This window comes from Micropterus salmoides, unplaced genomic scaffold (genome assembly GCF_014851395.1).
Source record: "Micropterus salmoides isolate LMB-PRFRI ecotype aquatic unplaced genomic scaffold, ASM1485139v1 Ms_hic_scaffold_18, whole genome shotgun sequence".
NCBI classification, from domain to species: Eukaryota; Metazoa; Chordata; class Actinopteri; order Centrarchiformes; family Centrarchidae; genus Micropterus; species Micropterus salmoides.
In genome coordinates, this window is record NW_024040928.1 from 1,283,912 (window position 1) to 1,300,595 (window position 16,684).

The 16,684-nt window shown below is 42.0% G+C and overlaps 2 protein-coding genes across 7 annotated transcripts in view; one reads left to right on the top strand and one right to left on the bottom strand.

The window, feature by feature from the left end:
• cenpe (centromere protein E) overlaps window positions 1-7,201 on the bottom strand; it is a 30,738-nt gene extending 23,537 nt beyond the window's left edge. For all 5 annotated transcript variants that reach the window (XM_038726462.1, XM_038726461.1, XM_038726460.1 and 2 more), the window contains exons 1-16: window positions 7,036-7,201; window positions 5,848-5,960; window positions 5,659-5,748; window positions 5,419-5,537; window positions 5,210-5,329; window positions 4,188-4,269; window positions 4,028-4,095; window positions 3,876-3,950; window positions 3,710-3,761; window positions 3,497-3,584; window positions 2,819-2,948; window positions 1,884-2,003; window positions 1,631-1,783; window positions 1,391-1,541; window positions 1,186-1,279; window positions 64-427 (exon numbers count right to left, since the gene is read on the bottom strand). In XM_038726462.1, the coding sequence (XP_038582390.1) occupies window positions 64-427; window positions 1,186-1,279; window positions 1,391-1,541; window positions 1,631-1,783; window positions 1,884-2,003; window positions 2,819-2,948; window positions 3,497-3,584; window positions 3,710-3,761; window positions 3,876-3,950; window positions 4,028-4,095; window positions 4,188-4,269; window positions 5,210-5,329; window positions 5,419-5,537; window positions 5,659-5,748; window positions 5,848-5,960; window positions 7,036-7,091 (1,875 nt within the window). In that variant the 5' untranslated portion in view covers window positions 7,092-7,201. The remainder of the gene's footprint in view (window positions 1-63; window positions 428-1,185; window positions 1,280-1,390; window positions 1,542-1,630; window positions 1,784-1,883; window positions 2,004-2,818; window positions 2,949-3,496; window positions 3,585-3,709; window positions 3,762-3,875; window positions 3,951-4,027; window positions 4,096-4,187; window positions 4,270-5,209; window positions 5,330-5,418; window positions 5,538-5,658; window positions 5,749-5,847; window positions 5,961-7,035) is intronic.
• A 252-nt stretch (window positions 7,202-7,453) lies between these two features.
• On the top strand, window positions 7,454-16,635 carry ddx51 (DEAD (Asp-Glu-Ala-Asp) box polypeptide 51). 2 transcript variants are annotated; one of them, XM_038726478.1, is made up of 15 exons: window positions 7,454-7,693; window positions 9,248-9,716; window positions 9,830-9,992; window positions 10,242-10,387; window positions 10,516-10,587; window positions 10,666-10,772; window positions 11,826-11,934; window positions 12,056-12,201; window positions 13,909-14,098; window positions 14,206-14,321; window positions 14,414-14,530; window positions 15,838-15,939; window positions 16,030-16,093; window positions 16,206-16,340; window positions 16,509-16,635. In XM_038726478.1, exons 1-15 carry the CDS (start codon window positions 7,671-7,673, stop codon window positions 16,521-16,523), a joined length of 1,974 nt encoding a protein of 657 aa, XP_038582406.1. In that variant the 5' UTR covers window positions 7,454-7,670; the 3' UTR covers window positions 16,524-16,635. The 2 variants fall into 2 exon arrangements, with proteins under 2 accessions (XP_038582406.1, XP_038582407.1); XM_038726479.1 differs by having other exon boundaries at window positions 9,830-9,980.
• The last annotated feature ends 49 nt before the right edge of the window (window positions 16,636-16,684 follow it).

The following is a 16,684-nucleotide window of genomic DNA, read 5'->3' on the forward strand; positions in this document are numbered from 1 at the left end:
GGCAGTTGACCTCCAAGTGAGAGGAGAAATCCTCAGTAAGCAGATATATTAAACACAGCACACCTGTTTATCAGTTTCAGTTTGAGTGCAGCTCTGTTCTTCCAGCCGTCTGTCCAGGTCTGCCACTCTGACCTCCAACATCTCCACCTTTTCCATGGCCTCCAGCTTGTGCTGAGCTTCTGTTTGGAGCTGCAGCTCCAGCTCGGCTGCTCTCTGTTCTGTTGGCTGTATTTTCTCCATGGCCTCCAGCTTCTGCTGAGCTTCTGTTTGCAGCTGCAGCTCCAGCTCTGCCACTCTGCCATCCAAAGTTTCTACCTTTGTCATAGCCTCCTCTTTCTGTTGACTCTCCATTTCCAGCTGCAGCTCAAGGTTGGACACTTTCCCTGAAAGCTCATGTAACCGCTCTGAAGACACAAAGTCCCTGGGACTGGAAAAAGATAAAACATATTGTGTACTACCTACAAATACTCCAAGTACAGGGTTTTAATTCCACTTACAGTAGCCTCTGGCTTGAGCTTAAGTTAGCTGAAGAATATAATATGAATAAACAGTACAGAATTTAAGCCACACAATGAAAAGACACATAACCAACTGCAGACATGAATGCACCATTTAGGGATCTGTGATGATGAAGGGGCTTACTTTGAGGTGACCTACAGATTAAGACAGATTCATACACTTTTTTGTTTATACTGCACTGTGTGTCATTCACAGCTGCAGTGTACACTGCTTTGTTTTCAACTGTTTTCTACAAACCATCATTTAACCACTCTTTAAATGAACAGAGGAGCCCTACACAAGGCTGGCATTTAGCCAGCACTACTCTGGTCGGCTGCCTTGTAGGATGCACCGGGTGCTGGTGGTCTGGCTCTAGGCGTAAAAAAAACAACAACAACAAAGAACCCCATCCTGCTCCTTGAGTCGCAACAGAATTAGAAAATGAGGAAATGGCAATAAGAGACGCCAGGAGGAGAGATGCGGTATTTGGCCCAGCTTCTAAGTGGAAAAATTAGCTCACTAGTGGAAATGTGACCAATGCCGCTCCAGAGTTACAGGGAAAAGTAACATACCCATCAACACTCCTCACACTGTGCACACATCTAGTTTTCATGCACAAAAGCAGATGTAGCCAATATAATGGTCACAAATCAATCCCAGATTTTATTAAAATGAGTTTAATTTCACCTTTCTTCAAAGCTTCGAACAGTCACAGAGCTCTGACTCATCTCCATTTCATCTGATGGCCCATCAGGTATCTCCCAGTTAAAGTCCTCATCATCTGGTAAAATATCCAGTGTTCGCATTAAACTAATTATCATATGGGAATTATAAGATGAATTATGATTTGCAAAATGCAAATGACAAAAATATTGTATGTGCATCTGTTTACCTTCACCCAGGATCGCCAGACAGGAGCGATCTGCTTTCCTCTTTCGAGAGAAAGATTCTGCAAAGCTGAGGTCAGATGAAGCACCATCACAGCCAGACAGACGGGCAAGTTTGTGCATCTTTCCTCCCCATGTGACCCTGCGTTTTGGAATCTTAACAGGACAGAATAAGAATCTTTATGACTATAATAATGAAGGGACAGCTGCACTCATACTACAGCTGTATTGGGTGTCATATTTACCTTTGGAAAAGAAACAGAGTTTGAGCTGGTGACGAGCAGTTGGGTCAGGTTTCTGATCCGGTCCTCTTGTTCTCTCTGGAGCTGATCCTTTTCTTGGAGCAGCTGGGAGAGAACCTCCTTCTCTGTGGCTGTTGTCTGTGTGACTGAAGAAACCTGCAGGGACGTCATTCACAGGTCAGCGGGTAGACAGTGCTGCTGTACTGGAACTTGCAGTGATCGGGCAAACAGAACATGACTGAAGAGAAATACTTGCCTCGTGAAGTCGTCGCTTCAGGTCTACAATTTCATTGCGATACCTTTTGAGCAGAGCCCCGTCATCAGACACCTCTGTCACATGGGGGTCGTTCTTCATTTTCTTTGCAGTGCTTGCAAACTAATATAAACATACATTTTAAGAAATATCATCTGCTTTAATTTGTCAGTCTTATGTTCACTCTAAAGGTCATGTTAATTCTCATAGAGCTGCACTTTCTCCACTCACTCACTTCCATATTTACACTTCCTATTTTGAGTGCACAAGTGCAGTCACACTAAGTAGTATGGCAAAATGCAGTGCACTGTAAGTACCCGGATAGTAGGGCTGGGCGGTATATCAGTATATAATGTATACCGATATAATTTCAAAAGAGATTAGACAATACTTGCTTTCTATTGCTTTTATTTTCTATAAATTCTTATTTATGCACCAATATACCAAAGAAAATGACTTGTAAGTTTGAACTTGGCAATAAACCCGATTCTGAGCATTTATTTTGGGTGATAAAGCGTGGCTGTTATTTTGGAGGTCTGCAGGCGGTCTCTTTTCTGGCGGATTGCGCAATATTGCAATTTCATTTTATTGTCATTTCCGGTTAGTGCACAACAGCAGTGTTTGATTTGAGACAACACTACCCTATCAAAATTAACACACTCAAGTAAGTACATAGTGTATGCAGTGTACTGCATGTTAGTATACTCAAGGAAGTACCCGAATTGAGACACAGTCTGGATGTTTGGAGCAGATTCTAGCCATACATTTAACGGCTAAGCTGCAGTGTTTCATCTTGCATAAATATGCAGGGGAAAGGAACCAATAGTATAAAATATACCATACCATTTAGTATTACTAATTTAACAATTGAATATTCAAATGAGAAAGTAGAGGTATAAGGCGGTGTGCAGGACAGAACTCTGCACATTTCAACCAACCTGCAGAGTGCTGAGGGTCTCATCTACAGTGACAGGAGTGATGGTGCAGATGATGACTGTTTTAGCATTCCCACCCAAGGAGTTCTGCAGGATGCGGGTGAGCTTACTATCTCTGTAGTTTGTGAAACCCCTGAAGACAGAATTATATTTAGCAAATGTCAGCAACTACACAGAGGGTGTTTCAATATCTACCTTTAAACTTGTTTCTTTTTCCTCTCATCAGTTTGCTGTATGTAAACATGAATGTACTCTAAAGGATGGAGCTAGACAGCCAAATATTTTGTCCGTGACCCCATACGAGTTTGGAGACTCACATAATTGGCTGAGAGAAGGGCCCTCTGATTTCCGCGATGCGGTAAACGTGGGAGGAATCAAACAAAAACTTTACTGCTGTTTTGTTTTCATTTAGGTGTCATTTACAAGCACCCAGCTTCTATGCTCTGCTCTCTGCATTTCACTGAGGCGGGCGGACACACACGGCAAAGTCAGGATGCTAGCTCGAGCCAGAGACATTGTTAGAGCTCATCACTTCAACAAACTCTCAAAAGTGCAGCCACATCGGTAGATGTGAGACCCGAGCTCGTTTCAACACTGACTGATGAAAATGATATGCTAGTAGTACAGAATACAACCTGGTCAGCAGTTATTGGATGTATTGCATGCCCATGGTTTACTTACTTCTGGCCTTCATCAGTCAGTTTCTTGATCACTTGGCCGAGTGTGAACAGGCTGCGATTGATATTGCAACCTTCTTTGAAACGTGTGCCTAGGGTATCAAAACAGATGGATTACTGGAAACTCTGTATGCAGTAGTATGTACTCAGTAAACTTAAACATGATAGCAGGCCTAGCATGCATTTCATGCAGTCTATGGACTTAGCTTCAGCTTACCTTCAGCTCCTGTCTGACTCGCTCTCTCAGATCCAGCTAGATCAACTAAATTCTAAAAGATGAAGCAAACTTTCTTGTGTCAACACAAATAATAATACAAACAACACAGAAAGCAAAGTTAACAGAAAGTAGAAAACAAGCCAATAATCAAAAGGATTGTGCTTACCAAATGAGACACAATAATGACTCCATCAGCATTTTCACCTGATGCTGGGTCGCTCCTTTCGCGGCTTTCCAGGATCTGAGGAAAACCAACTCATGAAAAATACACGTTTCCCCAGAATGCTTCATACTACTGTATGCTGTGGTGTTGCTTACCATTCGGAAAATGGTGTGTGAGCGGCTGCTCCGCTGATTCATTTTTGTCTTTCCATAGTGACGGTTCTCTACAGAGGAAGACAACACACTGGTTGTTACACACAGTGTGCAGTGCACAGTGTAGGGATCATTCATGTTCAGTAATAACCTCAGATCTTACTTTCTCCTTTCCGAATCCAGGCCAGGGCTTGTGCAGGAGACGTAACCAGTTCCTCCGTCAGGTCAGCCACATAGATATTTTTCTGCACACAGCAATCATATTGACTTGCAGTTATGTAACGTTACAGCGTGCTAACCTCAACAACTCAGCTGTATTCTAATGTTAACATATCCTTATTAGCTAGGTTCCTTACATGCTTACTTATAACTTATTTGAAGGTGGGTCTCCACATTGACAGCGTTGTGTTAAGAAAACAGATAGACTCACTTCTCAGAGTTAACACATTTGTGGAGCAGTGTTCATGATACTGACCATTCAACTATAGATTGATTATGGAATCGCGGAAAAGCCGGTGTGACACCAAAATGTGTGACCTATCAGATCCTGTGACCCAAATGGGAAGTTAAGAGCCAGAGGGTTTGTTGACGTTGTGAAGCGGTTACAGTTTGGTTAGGTTTAGGAAAACATCATCATTTGGGTTTAGATTTTGGTGTTACACTGGCAACCATCTTTCCTCCAGTACATGATCATGTTTTGAGTGTGCACAAATAGGAGGGGCTATATACAGACGGCCCTGTTTCAATGTGTTTGTGTGTGAGAGACAGCAAGCAGAAGTGCTGAGCAAAAATCTATGCACTGCATGCAGCTCCACAATGAATTATGATTTGACAATTATGATAGTATGTGGCAGTCAGCGTTGGTATTGTGGCGCGTCACCACAAATAAATCAATGAAAGGGAAACACTGCAGTGGGGTGCAGATTTTAGAGACTGTTTTTATGTCATCTTAGGTCTGACAGCGAGTTAGTTAAAATCACCATAATATCAGCGCATGAAAAACCAATCGCCAGTTGGCATAAGCCTAAATAGGAAAATACATATTTTCAGGGTTTCAGGCGTTCAGTGCTCCTGGTGTGTGAAGTAGGTTACGAAGGAGCTTAGGCCCAATATAATATTGGCCTCTCAGCCAACCAACAACAGATCTAAATTGAAACATAATCAGCTCCCAAATGACTAACTTACGTTGATTGCCTCTCGAACTTCCAGGGGTTTTCTCTTCCAGCTGTCAACAAGCAGATCAGTCACAGTTTCGTTGTAGATTTCCATGTAAGAAACCCGGAGGAGGAACTCCTTCTTTGGACACTTTGGGCAAAAAGGATGTCCTTGTTTAGAATAAACAGTGATTACACAACAAACAGCAGCATTTTTCAAACATGTGATACAATTCTTACAGTCTTAATGGTTTGGAAGACATCTTCCACAGCCAGAGGTATGACTCCAGGAATACGGTCACTCCCCATCATGGTGAAAGTCTTTCCAGAGGAAGTCTGCCCGTAAGCAAATATGGTTCCTGTGGGTCAAACACAGAATAGAAATATACCCAAAATAAACATTATGCAGCTACAGTGAGTATATGTAAAAACATGTTACCACAAGACAGGTCCTGCTGGATTCTGCTTCTAATTACATACCATTGTATCCCTCAACAGTGGAAACAACCAGAGGCTTTGCAATCTCCTGGTACAGGTGATTGGTTGTTTCTGCGGCAGTGAACACTCGGTCTGCGAACAACAGAGGAGGAAAATGAACATACAGTAGATGCAGTAAACAACAAATCCAGTAAACACATTTCTTAATCCTGTACATGCTGCAAAACAGACCAAAACTAAAGCTCTTGGTGGAATTCCCATCATCGATCTGATGAATTGATTTCTTATCGGTTTTCCAAAACAGCTGGACAGGCTCTGCATTCTCCGAAGCAGTACTTTCTTCCCTGTAACAAGGACACACATTCAAGATATATGTATGGAAACATTAACAGACATTCTCCACAACATCTTCAAGAGAGTTTGATGTTTAATAATTAAAGTTTAATGTTGCTCTCTGAGTATCAATTGTTAAAAGATCACTGACAATGAGCGATGGTTTGGTTATTAGGTGGAGAAATCAAGCATCTGACCTGTAGTCCACAACATCATCCCCAATTATTATGTACTCTAAGTCTATGTCAGTAATATCCCAGATTAGGGACTGGATTTTCAAATGCATTGTCACATTTTATTAGAGGCTTATGAAAACTGTACACAAACTATATTCACAAGCCTCTGGATGTTTCGACAAATAAAAGGGAGTCAGTGTGTTGTTTCACCATTCAGTACAATAGAATGAGATTTTTAACTGGTAATGTGCATTTATAAATATGACATTTAGCTATTAACTTAACTTGAGGGTGAATGTTATCATTTAGGGTTAGGGTTAGGGTTAGGGTTAGGGTTAGGGGTGGTGATGGCGAAGTGGTTAAGACACATGCCTTTGGGTAAGAGACCCGGGTTCAATTCCCCACTGTGACACTTCCACCAATGTGTCCCTGAGACAGACACTTATCTCCAGAGGAGTGTGACCTCTGACACATATAAGGTTAGCAACTGTAAGTCGCTTTGGATAAAAGAGGCAGCTAACGTTAAATGAATAGATGTAACGTTAGGAGTTAACTTTCTGACTAAACGGCGCCATCTCGAGTCCCCGTGTTAGGTTAGTAAATCCAAAATAAACATCTAGGTAACTTAGAAACTCCAAAGCATTTGGTTTTTTGCAGCAGTCATTCAAATGAAGAAAACAGACTTAACGTTACCGCTACTACAGTAACGTTAACGTAACGTTACTTGCTTTACTTAAGGTTAGTTCAGTTAATACATTTTATTTGTTAACGAACGTTATTTGCTTAAACAAATAGTCGTTATTGGTTTTCGAAATAGCTACCAATACATTTCAAAAAGTCAGCATTAGCATTAACGATAGGTAACTTAGCTAGCTCCTAACTTCTAACTGGCTGATGGCTTCAAACTTACCTCGCGATAAGCGGACGGACTCGAACACAGACTTTGACAGCTGACTCTTCTGTCATTTTATTTTTGGGTACTTACACACCAAACATAAAATTAGCAGGAAAACGCAAACTTTAGCAAATGATAACAACCTAAATACGCCTAACGTTAACCAACTGCTGCCAGCGCCCTCCGCTGTTTAAACTGCCCACACTTTGTTTTCATTGGTGGACGTCACAGGGTGGACTGATCCATGCGGGGCAGCGGTGAAAAGTCTGCTGTTGCGATTGTGCTTTTTAAAATCAGTAACAACAAAATTTTTAATAGCCCATGGGAAAATGCCTTGAAAAGCTACATCGTTTTTTATTTGAATTTTAACACCGAAAAATCTAATTAATGTGGCCGCGCCCGACTGGTGACGCAAAAAAAAAATGCGACTGCTTCAATGCGTCATGAAACCGCGCCCAGCACGGGAAACACATGAGAAGTTGGTGATTTTTGTAGTTCAGAATAAGCAGAGTGTATACAGTATGTTAAATAAACAGAATTGTTAGCAAATCTGGACCGGGTTACTTTATATTTAACGTTAATATTTTCCTAGTGCGGGAGATCTGAACAGTTCTCAAAAACTGTCGTTGGGCGCTTCTCCTGCTGTTGGAATGTCTCTGTTTCTTGTGAACAGGTGGGTTTATTTTCTGTTTTATCTTGATGTTACATCGTTGGTCTCTTCTTTTAATTATGTCACATTACTACATTACCTTGGAGTTATACGGTTTTATCTGGCTTCTCTCCTTGATAGCAAAACTAAGATGCAGTAAGGTCTTTAATTTGTCAAAATATCAGTGACTGTTCTAAATGTACTTGTTATATCAAAAACCTGCCTGTTGTGCATATTGTTTATTCATTTCCTTATTGGAAGTATAAGGTTTTATTTGCTAAGGTACACCCCCGTTTTCTACATATTTTGCAGTTTGTCCTGTTCCTCTGTCTGCTTTCCTCCCTCTGTCTTCAGCTTTTCAATATTTTATGGTCTCTTGTCGATTCCCATGTTTTTCTGTACTTCGGCTGAACAAGCTCAGGCCATCACTGTCAGTTTCTGAGGTCTTATTGTAGTCACTTTTCATCACTGCGTCAGCTGCAGTACACTTGTTATAAACAGACACAAACCCAGTTCGAGGCATGGAAGAGTTTGCATCAGATCACTAAAATGTTCTTCAACCACCTGAATGTATCTCAGATTCCTACATTTTGAAAGTTTAGCCTTAATTGCTATCATCACAGTAAAGTAGAGTTAATGATTTATATATATACTGTATATACTAGGGCTGAGCAAGTTAACGTGTTATTATCGCGTAACAGTTCCTGAACCTAAAAAGCCTGCAGTGTCTAGTCTGAAAACAAGAACATCCCAGCCAGCCTGGACCCTCACCAGTTTGCTTTCAAGACTCTACTCAACCCTCACACACGTTGAGAACAACACCGACATCAGAATGGTGTTTGTGGAATTCAGCTCAGCGTTCAACACAATCTCCCCATGAAAAAGGGATACTAAAGGACAGTACCCACCCAGCCACAGCCTGTTCACCCTGCTGCCTTCTGGGAAGAGATATAGAAGTTTCTGCTGCCGCACCACCAGACTGCAGAGCAGCTTTTCCCCCCAAGCTGTCAGACTTTTAATCTCAAATTCATCCTCAGCACTGCACCATGTAAAATAGTTTTATTTTTATCACTTGTAATTTTTATTTGTTGTAAAATGATAAATAAAATTGTAAAATTGTGGTACTTCAATTCTGGCTAATAAACGTTAGTAGTGTTAGTGTATAATTAACATCAGCAGGCCTTTTAATCAGAGTCAGACGTGATTCAAAATGACTTTCTATTTAGATTGCATTTATATCAGTCGTTCTCAAAGCCTCAAAAGTAAAATCATCAATATTGAGAGGTTTCAAAACTTCACAAAGCAGAGAGTAAAGTATTGTCAGCACGGATTAGCTTCACAACTGGAACTCTATAGAACCAAATCAGAAAATGAATACTTATATGGGTATTAATTAAAAAATCTAAAGATAAACCTAAACAAAATATGAATATGTTGTCAGAAAATAGTGTTTTGAGAATCACATATTTTTAACAAAAATGTAGATAGAAGCATATAACTCTGAGGTCACACGCTATTAAAGTGAACAGGAGCTGCTGTGCTGTTGCATGTATTACACTCTGTCAATGTTGCTCACAGGTATCTTGGAGAGGAAGATGACGGAAGTGTTTCCAAGGAGTCTCGCTCTCAGGCGCTACTGGCTAAACTGCAGCAGAAGGTGAAAGAGAAGCAGAAACAGAGTTTGACAGAACAGAGACAACACCCTCCCAAAGAGCAGACAGAACAGCAGGACACCAGAAGGAAAAGAAAAGCCGAGGAAGACAGCAGGCAAGAACTTCAGCACCCTAAAAAGAGGAAATCAGAAGCGGTGACTGTGTTGGTCTCTGAATCTGATAACAATGACGAGCCTGTCCGAGAGAAAAAGAAAAACAAGAAAGGTGCAACTGAGAAGAAGAAGAAGGATCTGTCTAAATGTAAAGGTCTTTCAGAGGAGGAGACAGGAGGAGAAGAAGGGGAAACAGAGACAGAAAATGTCTCCACAGGGAAGACTCCTGCTCCAGCTGGATTCACAGTTCTGGGAGGATTTGAGAACAAACCTGTCCAAAAGGTACAGTGATTTTTTTAATGGCGCTAAAGGAAGGGTCGGGGTCACCAATATCATTAGCATTTATCCTCTGGGGACAATAGGTATCCACAGTGTGCTTATTCCTCTGTTCACAGGTCCACAGAGTCCTGCCTCAGTGGCTCGCTCAGCCTGATCTGATTCATAGAGACATTAAAAGCAACCTGATCCCCATCTCTGACCTGCCAGGACTTTCTGCTCAGCTCGTGAAAAAACTCCAGAATAATGGAATTCAGCACCTTTTCCCAGGTAATGTTCCAGGTGTGTTCAGCAGCAGGTTTCTAAGTGACTGAGATAAGGCTTGTTTTACTTCACTTAATAAAAAGTTACATCAGTCTTAGTTGCTTTATTACTTTGTTGAAATAGGTCCTTATAAGAGATATCCATGGGTGGAAAAATTCACTATGACGGGATGTTGTGATTTGAAAGAGTTTGGGAACTGTTGGTGTGCTGACTGAGTTTACACTGAGAAATAAAAGGTGGATGAAGAATATAGTGACCTTTTCACAGTGCAAGCGGAGGTCATCCCAGCCATCTTGGAGAGCGCACAGCAGGGGCTGCTGATTGGACGAGGCGGTTACAAGCCCAGAGACATTTGTGTGTCTGCGCCAACAGGCAGTGGCAAGACTCTTGCATTTGTCATACCTGTCATACAGGTGAGCTGCCCACCTTCTCATTTAAGTACCATTGAGCAAGAAATGCATTCAGTATGTACAGGCATATATGTCCAATGACTGAACGTGGAGAAGTCTCCAGATCAAATGAACATGTTCTCTGCCATCAGGTGCTGAGTGAGCGGGTGGTGTGTGAAGTCCGGGCTCTGGCTGTGCTGCCGACCAAAGAGCTCGCCCAGCAGGTCATAATCTTTCCAAACAAAGTCTGGATAACATAATCCAGTAATGTTTGCTGACTCGGATGATATGTTCTCCTGCAGGTTTGCAAAGTGTTCACATCATATGCTGAGGGAACCTCTCTGAAGGTGGTGATGCTGGCTGGTCAGAAGTCCTTTGCTGCAGAGCAGGCTTCACTCTCTGAACACAGGTGAGTTCAGGCAGAGCTTCGGCAGCTGTTCAGGAGACGTGAGGCCTTTTGCTTTAAGCTCCACTACTGACTGACATTTCATGTTCTAAAGGCCTTTCAGGGTCTGCATGTACGTCTTTGTTAGCTTCAGTGTTGAAATGTAACTAAGTAGATCTATTCAAGTACTATTAGTACAATCTTGATGTACTTGTACCTTTCTGGACATTTTCTACTACGATTACTGGGATTAATTGGAGATTCTGTGGAGTTGTTATAAACCTAGAGTCTCCGGACCTCTAGGTAGTTTTGAATAATTATACAATTATCACTAGTGATCAGTTAGTTAATAATTGCTCAATTATCAATTAAAAGTCTGTGAGGGTTCAGGGCTTAGGGTTTAGGGGGGACACTGGGATTAGGCCTAATATTCACACACATTCAGGGTTCAGTATCTTGCCCAAGGACACTCCGACATGCAGCCAGGAGGAGCCGGGGATTGAACCGGCCTTCCGATTAACGGGCAACCCGCTCTATCTCCTGAGCCACACACTCGGCATCTAGTCATTAGATTAATCAAAAAAGTAATTGTTAGATTAATTGATTAAAAATAATTGTTACAGGAAGCCCTAAACTATACCCACACATATGGACAAGTCCTGTTCTATGTAAGCATGTCCCGATAATCCATGTCTGCTGTTAAAAGCCTTAGTAGTTGTTTCATTGTAAAATCCTCACTGTGAGTGGAGCCACGCTGGGCTCAAATATATCACCAACATTTTACAGGTAGACCATACCTCTTAAAGAGAGACTGTAATTGTTTTTGGAACTTTTTTTGGTCTTCTGTGATGGTCATTCCCACTGAGTTTAGGAGTTTTATTGCCTGGAATTCAGTAATTCATTTGTAGGAGGAATAATACAATGTTGCTTGTTTTACTTGCTGCTGTTGGTCTAAAATTTGCAGATAGAAAATTCTATACATAGGGGCTAAAATATACAATTCAGTTTTTCATTTCATTATTCTTTAATTTGTATATTTTTTCCTTTCTTTTCTTTTTGTTCTGATTGTTCTTCCAGAGGGGGATTGAGACGCAGTTTAGCAGACATTGTTGTGGCCACTCCAGGTCGACTGGTTGATCACATCAACAAGAATTCAGGTTTTTGTCTGGAACACCTCAGATTTCTTGTAAGTTCTTAAAAGCTAGACAACTTGTTTATATAAAGCACAGCAGATATAACTGACATTGGAATCCATTGTGTGCCATCTACCATTAAAATGTATGCTTTCATTCACTCCTCTATCCCAGATTATTGATGAGGCTGACAGGATGATTGACAGTATGCACCAGTCTTGGCTCAGTCACGTGGTGAAGGCGGTGTACAAATCAGGAGGTGGGCCAGATGCCATGTCCATCTGCAGGCGGACCGAGCCAGCCTATGTCACAGCTGCCAGGTGAGTCTGGGTTTATACCTGAAGCTACGAAGTCTCTTTTCAGTGGAGAGAGAAGGCATTGTTCTTCATTTAAGCAGAGTTTGATTTTTTTTTTTTATCACAATACTATCAAACAACCGTATGGACCTAATGTTCAAACATGACACATTTTCATGTAAGGAATAATTTTGAGAAATATGCTTTCACAGCGTGAGAATAGATTGATATGAATCTCATGTCTGTGAGTTCAGTACAGAGCTGGAGTCCGGATGTGGTTAGCCTAGCTTAGCAAAAGACTGGAAGCAGCCAGCCTGGCTCTATCCAAAGTTCAAAAATAGTAAATTCAAAGTATTTATTTTTACATTTCTGGAAAAGGGGAAACACTACAGGGAAAACATTTTTTTCAAGCACTGGTCAATTTTGAGGTGTTGGGCTAATTTGCTTCCATAACATGTCTTCTTTTAGATTAGAGGAAAGAAAATACACATTTACTGTAGGTGTTTTACTACATGTGTTCTTTTAAATTCACCAAAAGTCAGCATTTGATAATTCTTCATTTGCTTATTACAAAAAGTTAACATTTTCACCTTATTCAGCTCTAGTGCGTCCCCTTAAGAAATCAGACACAGCCAGTGAACTGTGGAGCTGATAAACTTTCAGTAGAGTGCTGTACGCAGAGCCAGGCTGCTGAGTTTTCTTATAAGCAAACTGTTTCCATTCAGGGTTCTTCATCAAAACACTTCATTCAATTTATTTTTTCCTTTCAAATCACAGAAACATTAGAAGATGGTAATCAGATCAACCATTTGCTCCTTTTCTCCCACATTACTATGGGTAGGCGTAAACAATGTCCTCTAAGGTCCCCTGAAACAATACAGTAACTAAGCAGTAAAGAACACTGATGACTAGTTTTCCTGTGCTTGAAAATGTAGTGCCACATCATGCAGCCAGCTGAGAAGACTATATTCAAAGTCAGAGATAGTTTAAATGCTGGTTAATGGTTGAGCTGAGCCCCCGGTTGCCCCGGCCTTTCTGTGTTTGCACGTTCTCCCCGTGTCTGCGTGGGTTCTCTCCGGGTGCTCCGGCTTCCTCCCACCGTCCAAAAATGTGCAGGCTAGGTTGATTGGTTACCCTAAATTGTCCTTAGGTGTGAGTGTGAGCGTGAGTGGTTGTTTGTCTATGTGTGGCCCTGCGATGGACTGGTGACCTGTCCAGGGTGTACCCCGCCTTGCGCCCGATGTCAGCTGGGATTGGCTCCAGCCCCCCCTGTATGCAGGATAAACGGTTGACGATGGATGGATGGATGGTTGAGCTGAGCACATTTCAAAACTGCATTCCTTTGTATTTGTTGTGGAACAATCTCTAAACACATCTGGCCTAACACTCAATGGCTGTGTACTGGGCACATCTGTACAGTGTGAGGAAATCCTACGCAACAGCTCTGCCACAGATTCTACCTTATGATGTTGGTGTTAACAATGTCAGAGAGGTGTTGTATTGAGGTCACAGTTAGTGTTGCTGGACTGCATTATATTGAGAGGTGTTTCTGATATTTTGTCCACCCCATTTAAATACATGACAGTGGCAGAACATCAGAATCTCCTTTTTATGCCCTTATGTCCAAAATCTTTAACAAGATTTTACCGAATCCTCCACGAGCTTAACGAGATGTAGATCTGGTTATGTGAGATTAAATGAAATTTTAGTAACCATCTGTTTCTCCTTCAGTCTGTCTCCACCTCAGATGCCGCTGCAGAAGCTGCTGTTTTCTGCCACGCTTACACAGAACCCAGAAAAGCTGCAGCAGCTGGGCCTCCACCAGCCCCGCCTCTTCAGCTCCATCCACGGCCACTCCAGCACCACACCAGCAGCTCCCACCCACAGACAAGACCGCTTCGACTTCCCCCAAGGTCTGACGGTAAGAGATGACCTTTGACCCTCAGAAAGCGCTGCGGTGTGTGACACTGGTGTCAAACATGGATGGTTTGGGTGACTTTGTTAATGGCGGCACCTTTATGTTTTTAGGAGTATTACGTGCCCTGTACATTAAGCAAAAAGCCCCTCCTCATCCTCCACTTCATCCTGCACATGAAACTCAGCCCCATCCTCTGTTTCACCAACTCCAGGGAGACTGCACACAGGTTGGAGAGCAGCTGTTTAAACCCATTTCTTGCACATTCTGTCACGTGCTGTAGTCGCTTTCAGGACGTTCTTACTGTTTTCCACTCCTCAGACTTTACCTGCTGGTGCAGCTCTTTGGTGGACTCAAGGCGGCGGAGTTCTCCTCCCGTCTCTCTCCTGGTGAGAGGAAGAATACGCTGAAGGAATTTGAACAAGGAAAGATCCAACTGTGAGTCTGTGTGTGTGTGTATACACATGTTCTTTGTATACAGACAGTTGTGTTGGAGAACAAGTGACGAGTCAAAGTAAAATCACCTCCTACACACTCAACACGTATAATATGTTTTCTGAATGTCTGTTTTAGTACAGCAAACTACACAAGCAAAGTACAATTATATACTGCACATACATCAGAGGGCTGTGAGCCAGTCTGAGGGACCAAGTAATCAATAATCCAAAGAAACATAGAGGTGAAGAAAGGGCTGTGACGGTACATGGTATGGGTCATAAGGTCAATTTATACTCACACTTTATATTCACACTGTAGCCGAAGGCGTAGGCTACATGCAGTCTGTGTCGCTCTGCATTTACACCACCAAAACGCTTTTGGTTTTGGCAGTGGCAGAAGGAGGACAAGCCAGAAATGCGTAGGAGGAAAATCGATGCTTCCATGCCGACTACTCACAGTTCTTCAGAGTTATGTTTTTGGGGAGTTGTGCGTCAGACTACTGTGTAGGGTACAGCGTAGATTTGACACAGAAGTATGATTTGGCCTTTAGACAACTAGGCGGTGGAGATGGCCCTTTAAAAAGCAATTCTGATGTAAAAACAACAACAAATAAAATAAACACAACGGATCAAATTCAATCAGTACAAGTTGGTGACAGGAAAGAAGACGAATACTAAACAAAAAAAGCATAGTTTGCTGCCAGGTGTCCTTCAAATGTTTCTACATATATATTATGTCACAGTCCAGCTTGCTGGCAGTGCTAATGTTGCTTGTGTATCAAAGTGTATATGTTATGTTTGTAAGACGTTTGGTTCAGTTCATAGCTGAGATCAATCAGATGATATACTACCACTACTCAAATATCAATATTGGTATCAGCTTCAAAATCAGCTCTGGTCAAATATCGTTACTAGTTTTGCCAGTTAAATCCAGCCTGTCGCAGCTTCATGTCCTGTTTCTTTTTCTGCGTCTCAATCAGCAAAGTGACATCATCACAATCAGTCCACTTTATTGGCCACGTTTGTGACTGTGCATCTCAGTAACTTTGACTAGTGCAGAGAACACATGACAGGATGATACAGTAGCAAAAGCTGGACAACAAACTATACACAGGGGAGGTGCTACTGTGTACTCTGTGTACAGGGAGTGCAACAGTAGTCATCACGACCATAGACCTAATGAAGCAGTGTGTGTGTGTCTATAGTACTTTCTTGAGGTATATTTGTGTATGTATTCACTTAGCCATGCATATAACCCCTGCAGTGTGTTTAATGAGCAATGAATCACACTGATGTGTCATCCTGAAGGTTGATCAGCACAGACGCAGCAGCCAGAGGCATCGACATCAACGAGGTCAAATGTGTTGTGAATTATGATGCACCACAGTACATCAGGACGTACATTCACAGGTCAGCTGTCCATCCAGCAGATATGCACATCATGTCTAGCATAATGTCTTCTGACTGAGACTTTGTCCCGGCTTCTGTGTCTTTGTTCAGAATTGGAAGAACAGCAAGAGCAGGGAAAGCAGGCCTGGCCTTCACCTTTCTGCTGGGAGTCCAGGTGAAACACTTCAGCGCCAATAAATATAGAAGGGAGGCAGGCAGACATGTGAACAGTGTATCGAACAGTAAATCGAGACAGAATAAAACAGTTTTTTGTTTTCCCCACCCAGGAGAAGAACTTCCTTCAGATGGTGGTGGAAGCAGGAAGCCCCGGGATTCAAAAGCAGATCGTCAAACCCGAGAACCTGAAGGGTATGGAAGCCCGGTATGAAGAAACACTGCAGGAGCTGGCTAACGTTATCAAGGTACCATATCACACACATTCATTAACTACACTGAATACACTCTGAGAGAAACGTTTCGGGCAATTCTGGCCATTATATTATTAAAAGGCCAAATGTGACTAAATGAATTTGTCCCTTTCAGTGTACTTTGTTCTTTAATCAGTGTTTTCCTTCTGTTTCTCTCCACAGGATGAGAAAGCCTAGTGATGGAGCAACATGACATCCTGCTGTGAGGCGTCACCTGCGCCTTGTAAAGACCATGTTGTATTTTTCAGTTGTATTTGGACCGATGTTATTTAATAAAACATCAGATGTATGTGTGTGGTTAAGCTGGTGATTTCAGATCCACTGTTCCAGTTCACATG

Coding starts and splice junctions, on each gene's coding strand:
- ddx51 (XM_038726478.1), top strand. CDS start 7,671: ATGTCTCTGTTTCTTGTGAACAG. Junction 14,531..15,837: donor GAACAAGGAAAGATCCAACT/GTGAGTCTGTGT, acceptor GTCATCCTGAAG/GTTGATCAGCACAGACGCAG. Junction 15,940..16,029: donor ATCAGGACGTACATTCACAG/GTCAGCTGTCCA, acceptor GTCTTTGTTCAG/AATTGGAAGAACAGCAAGAG.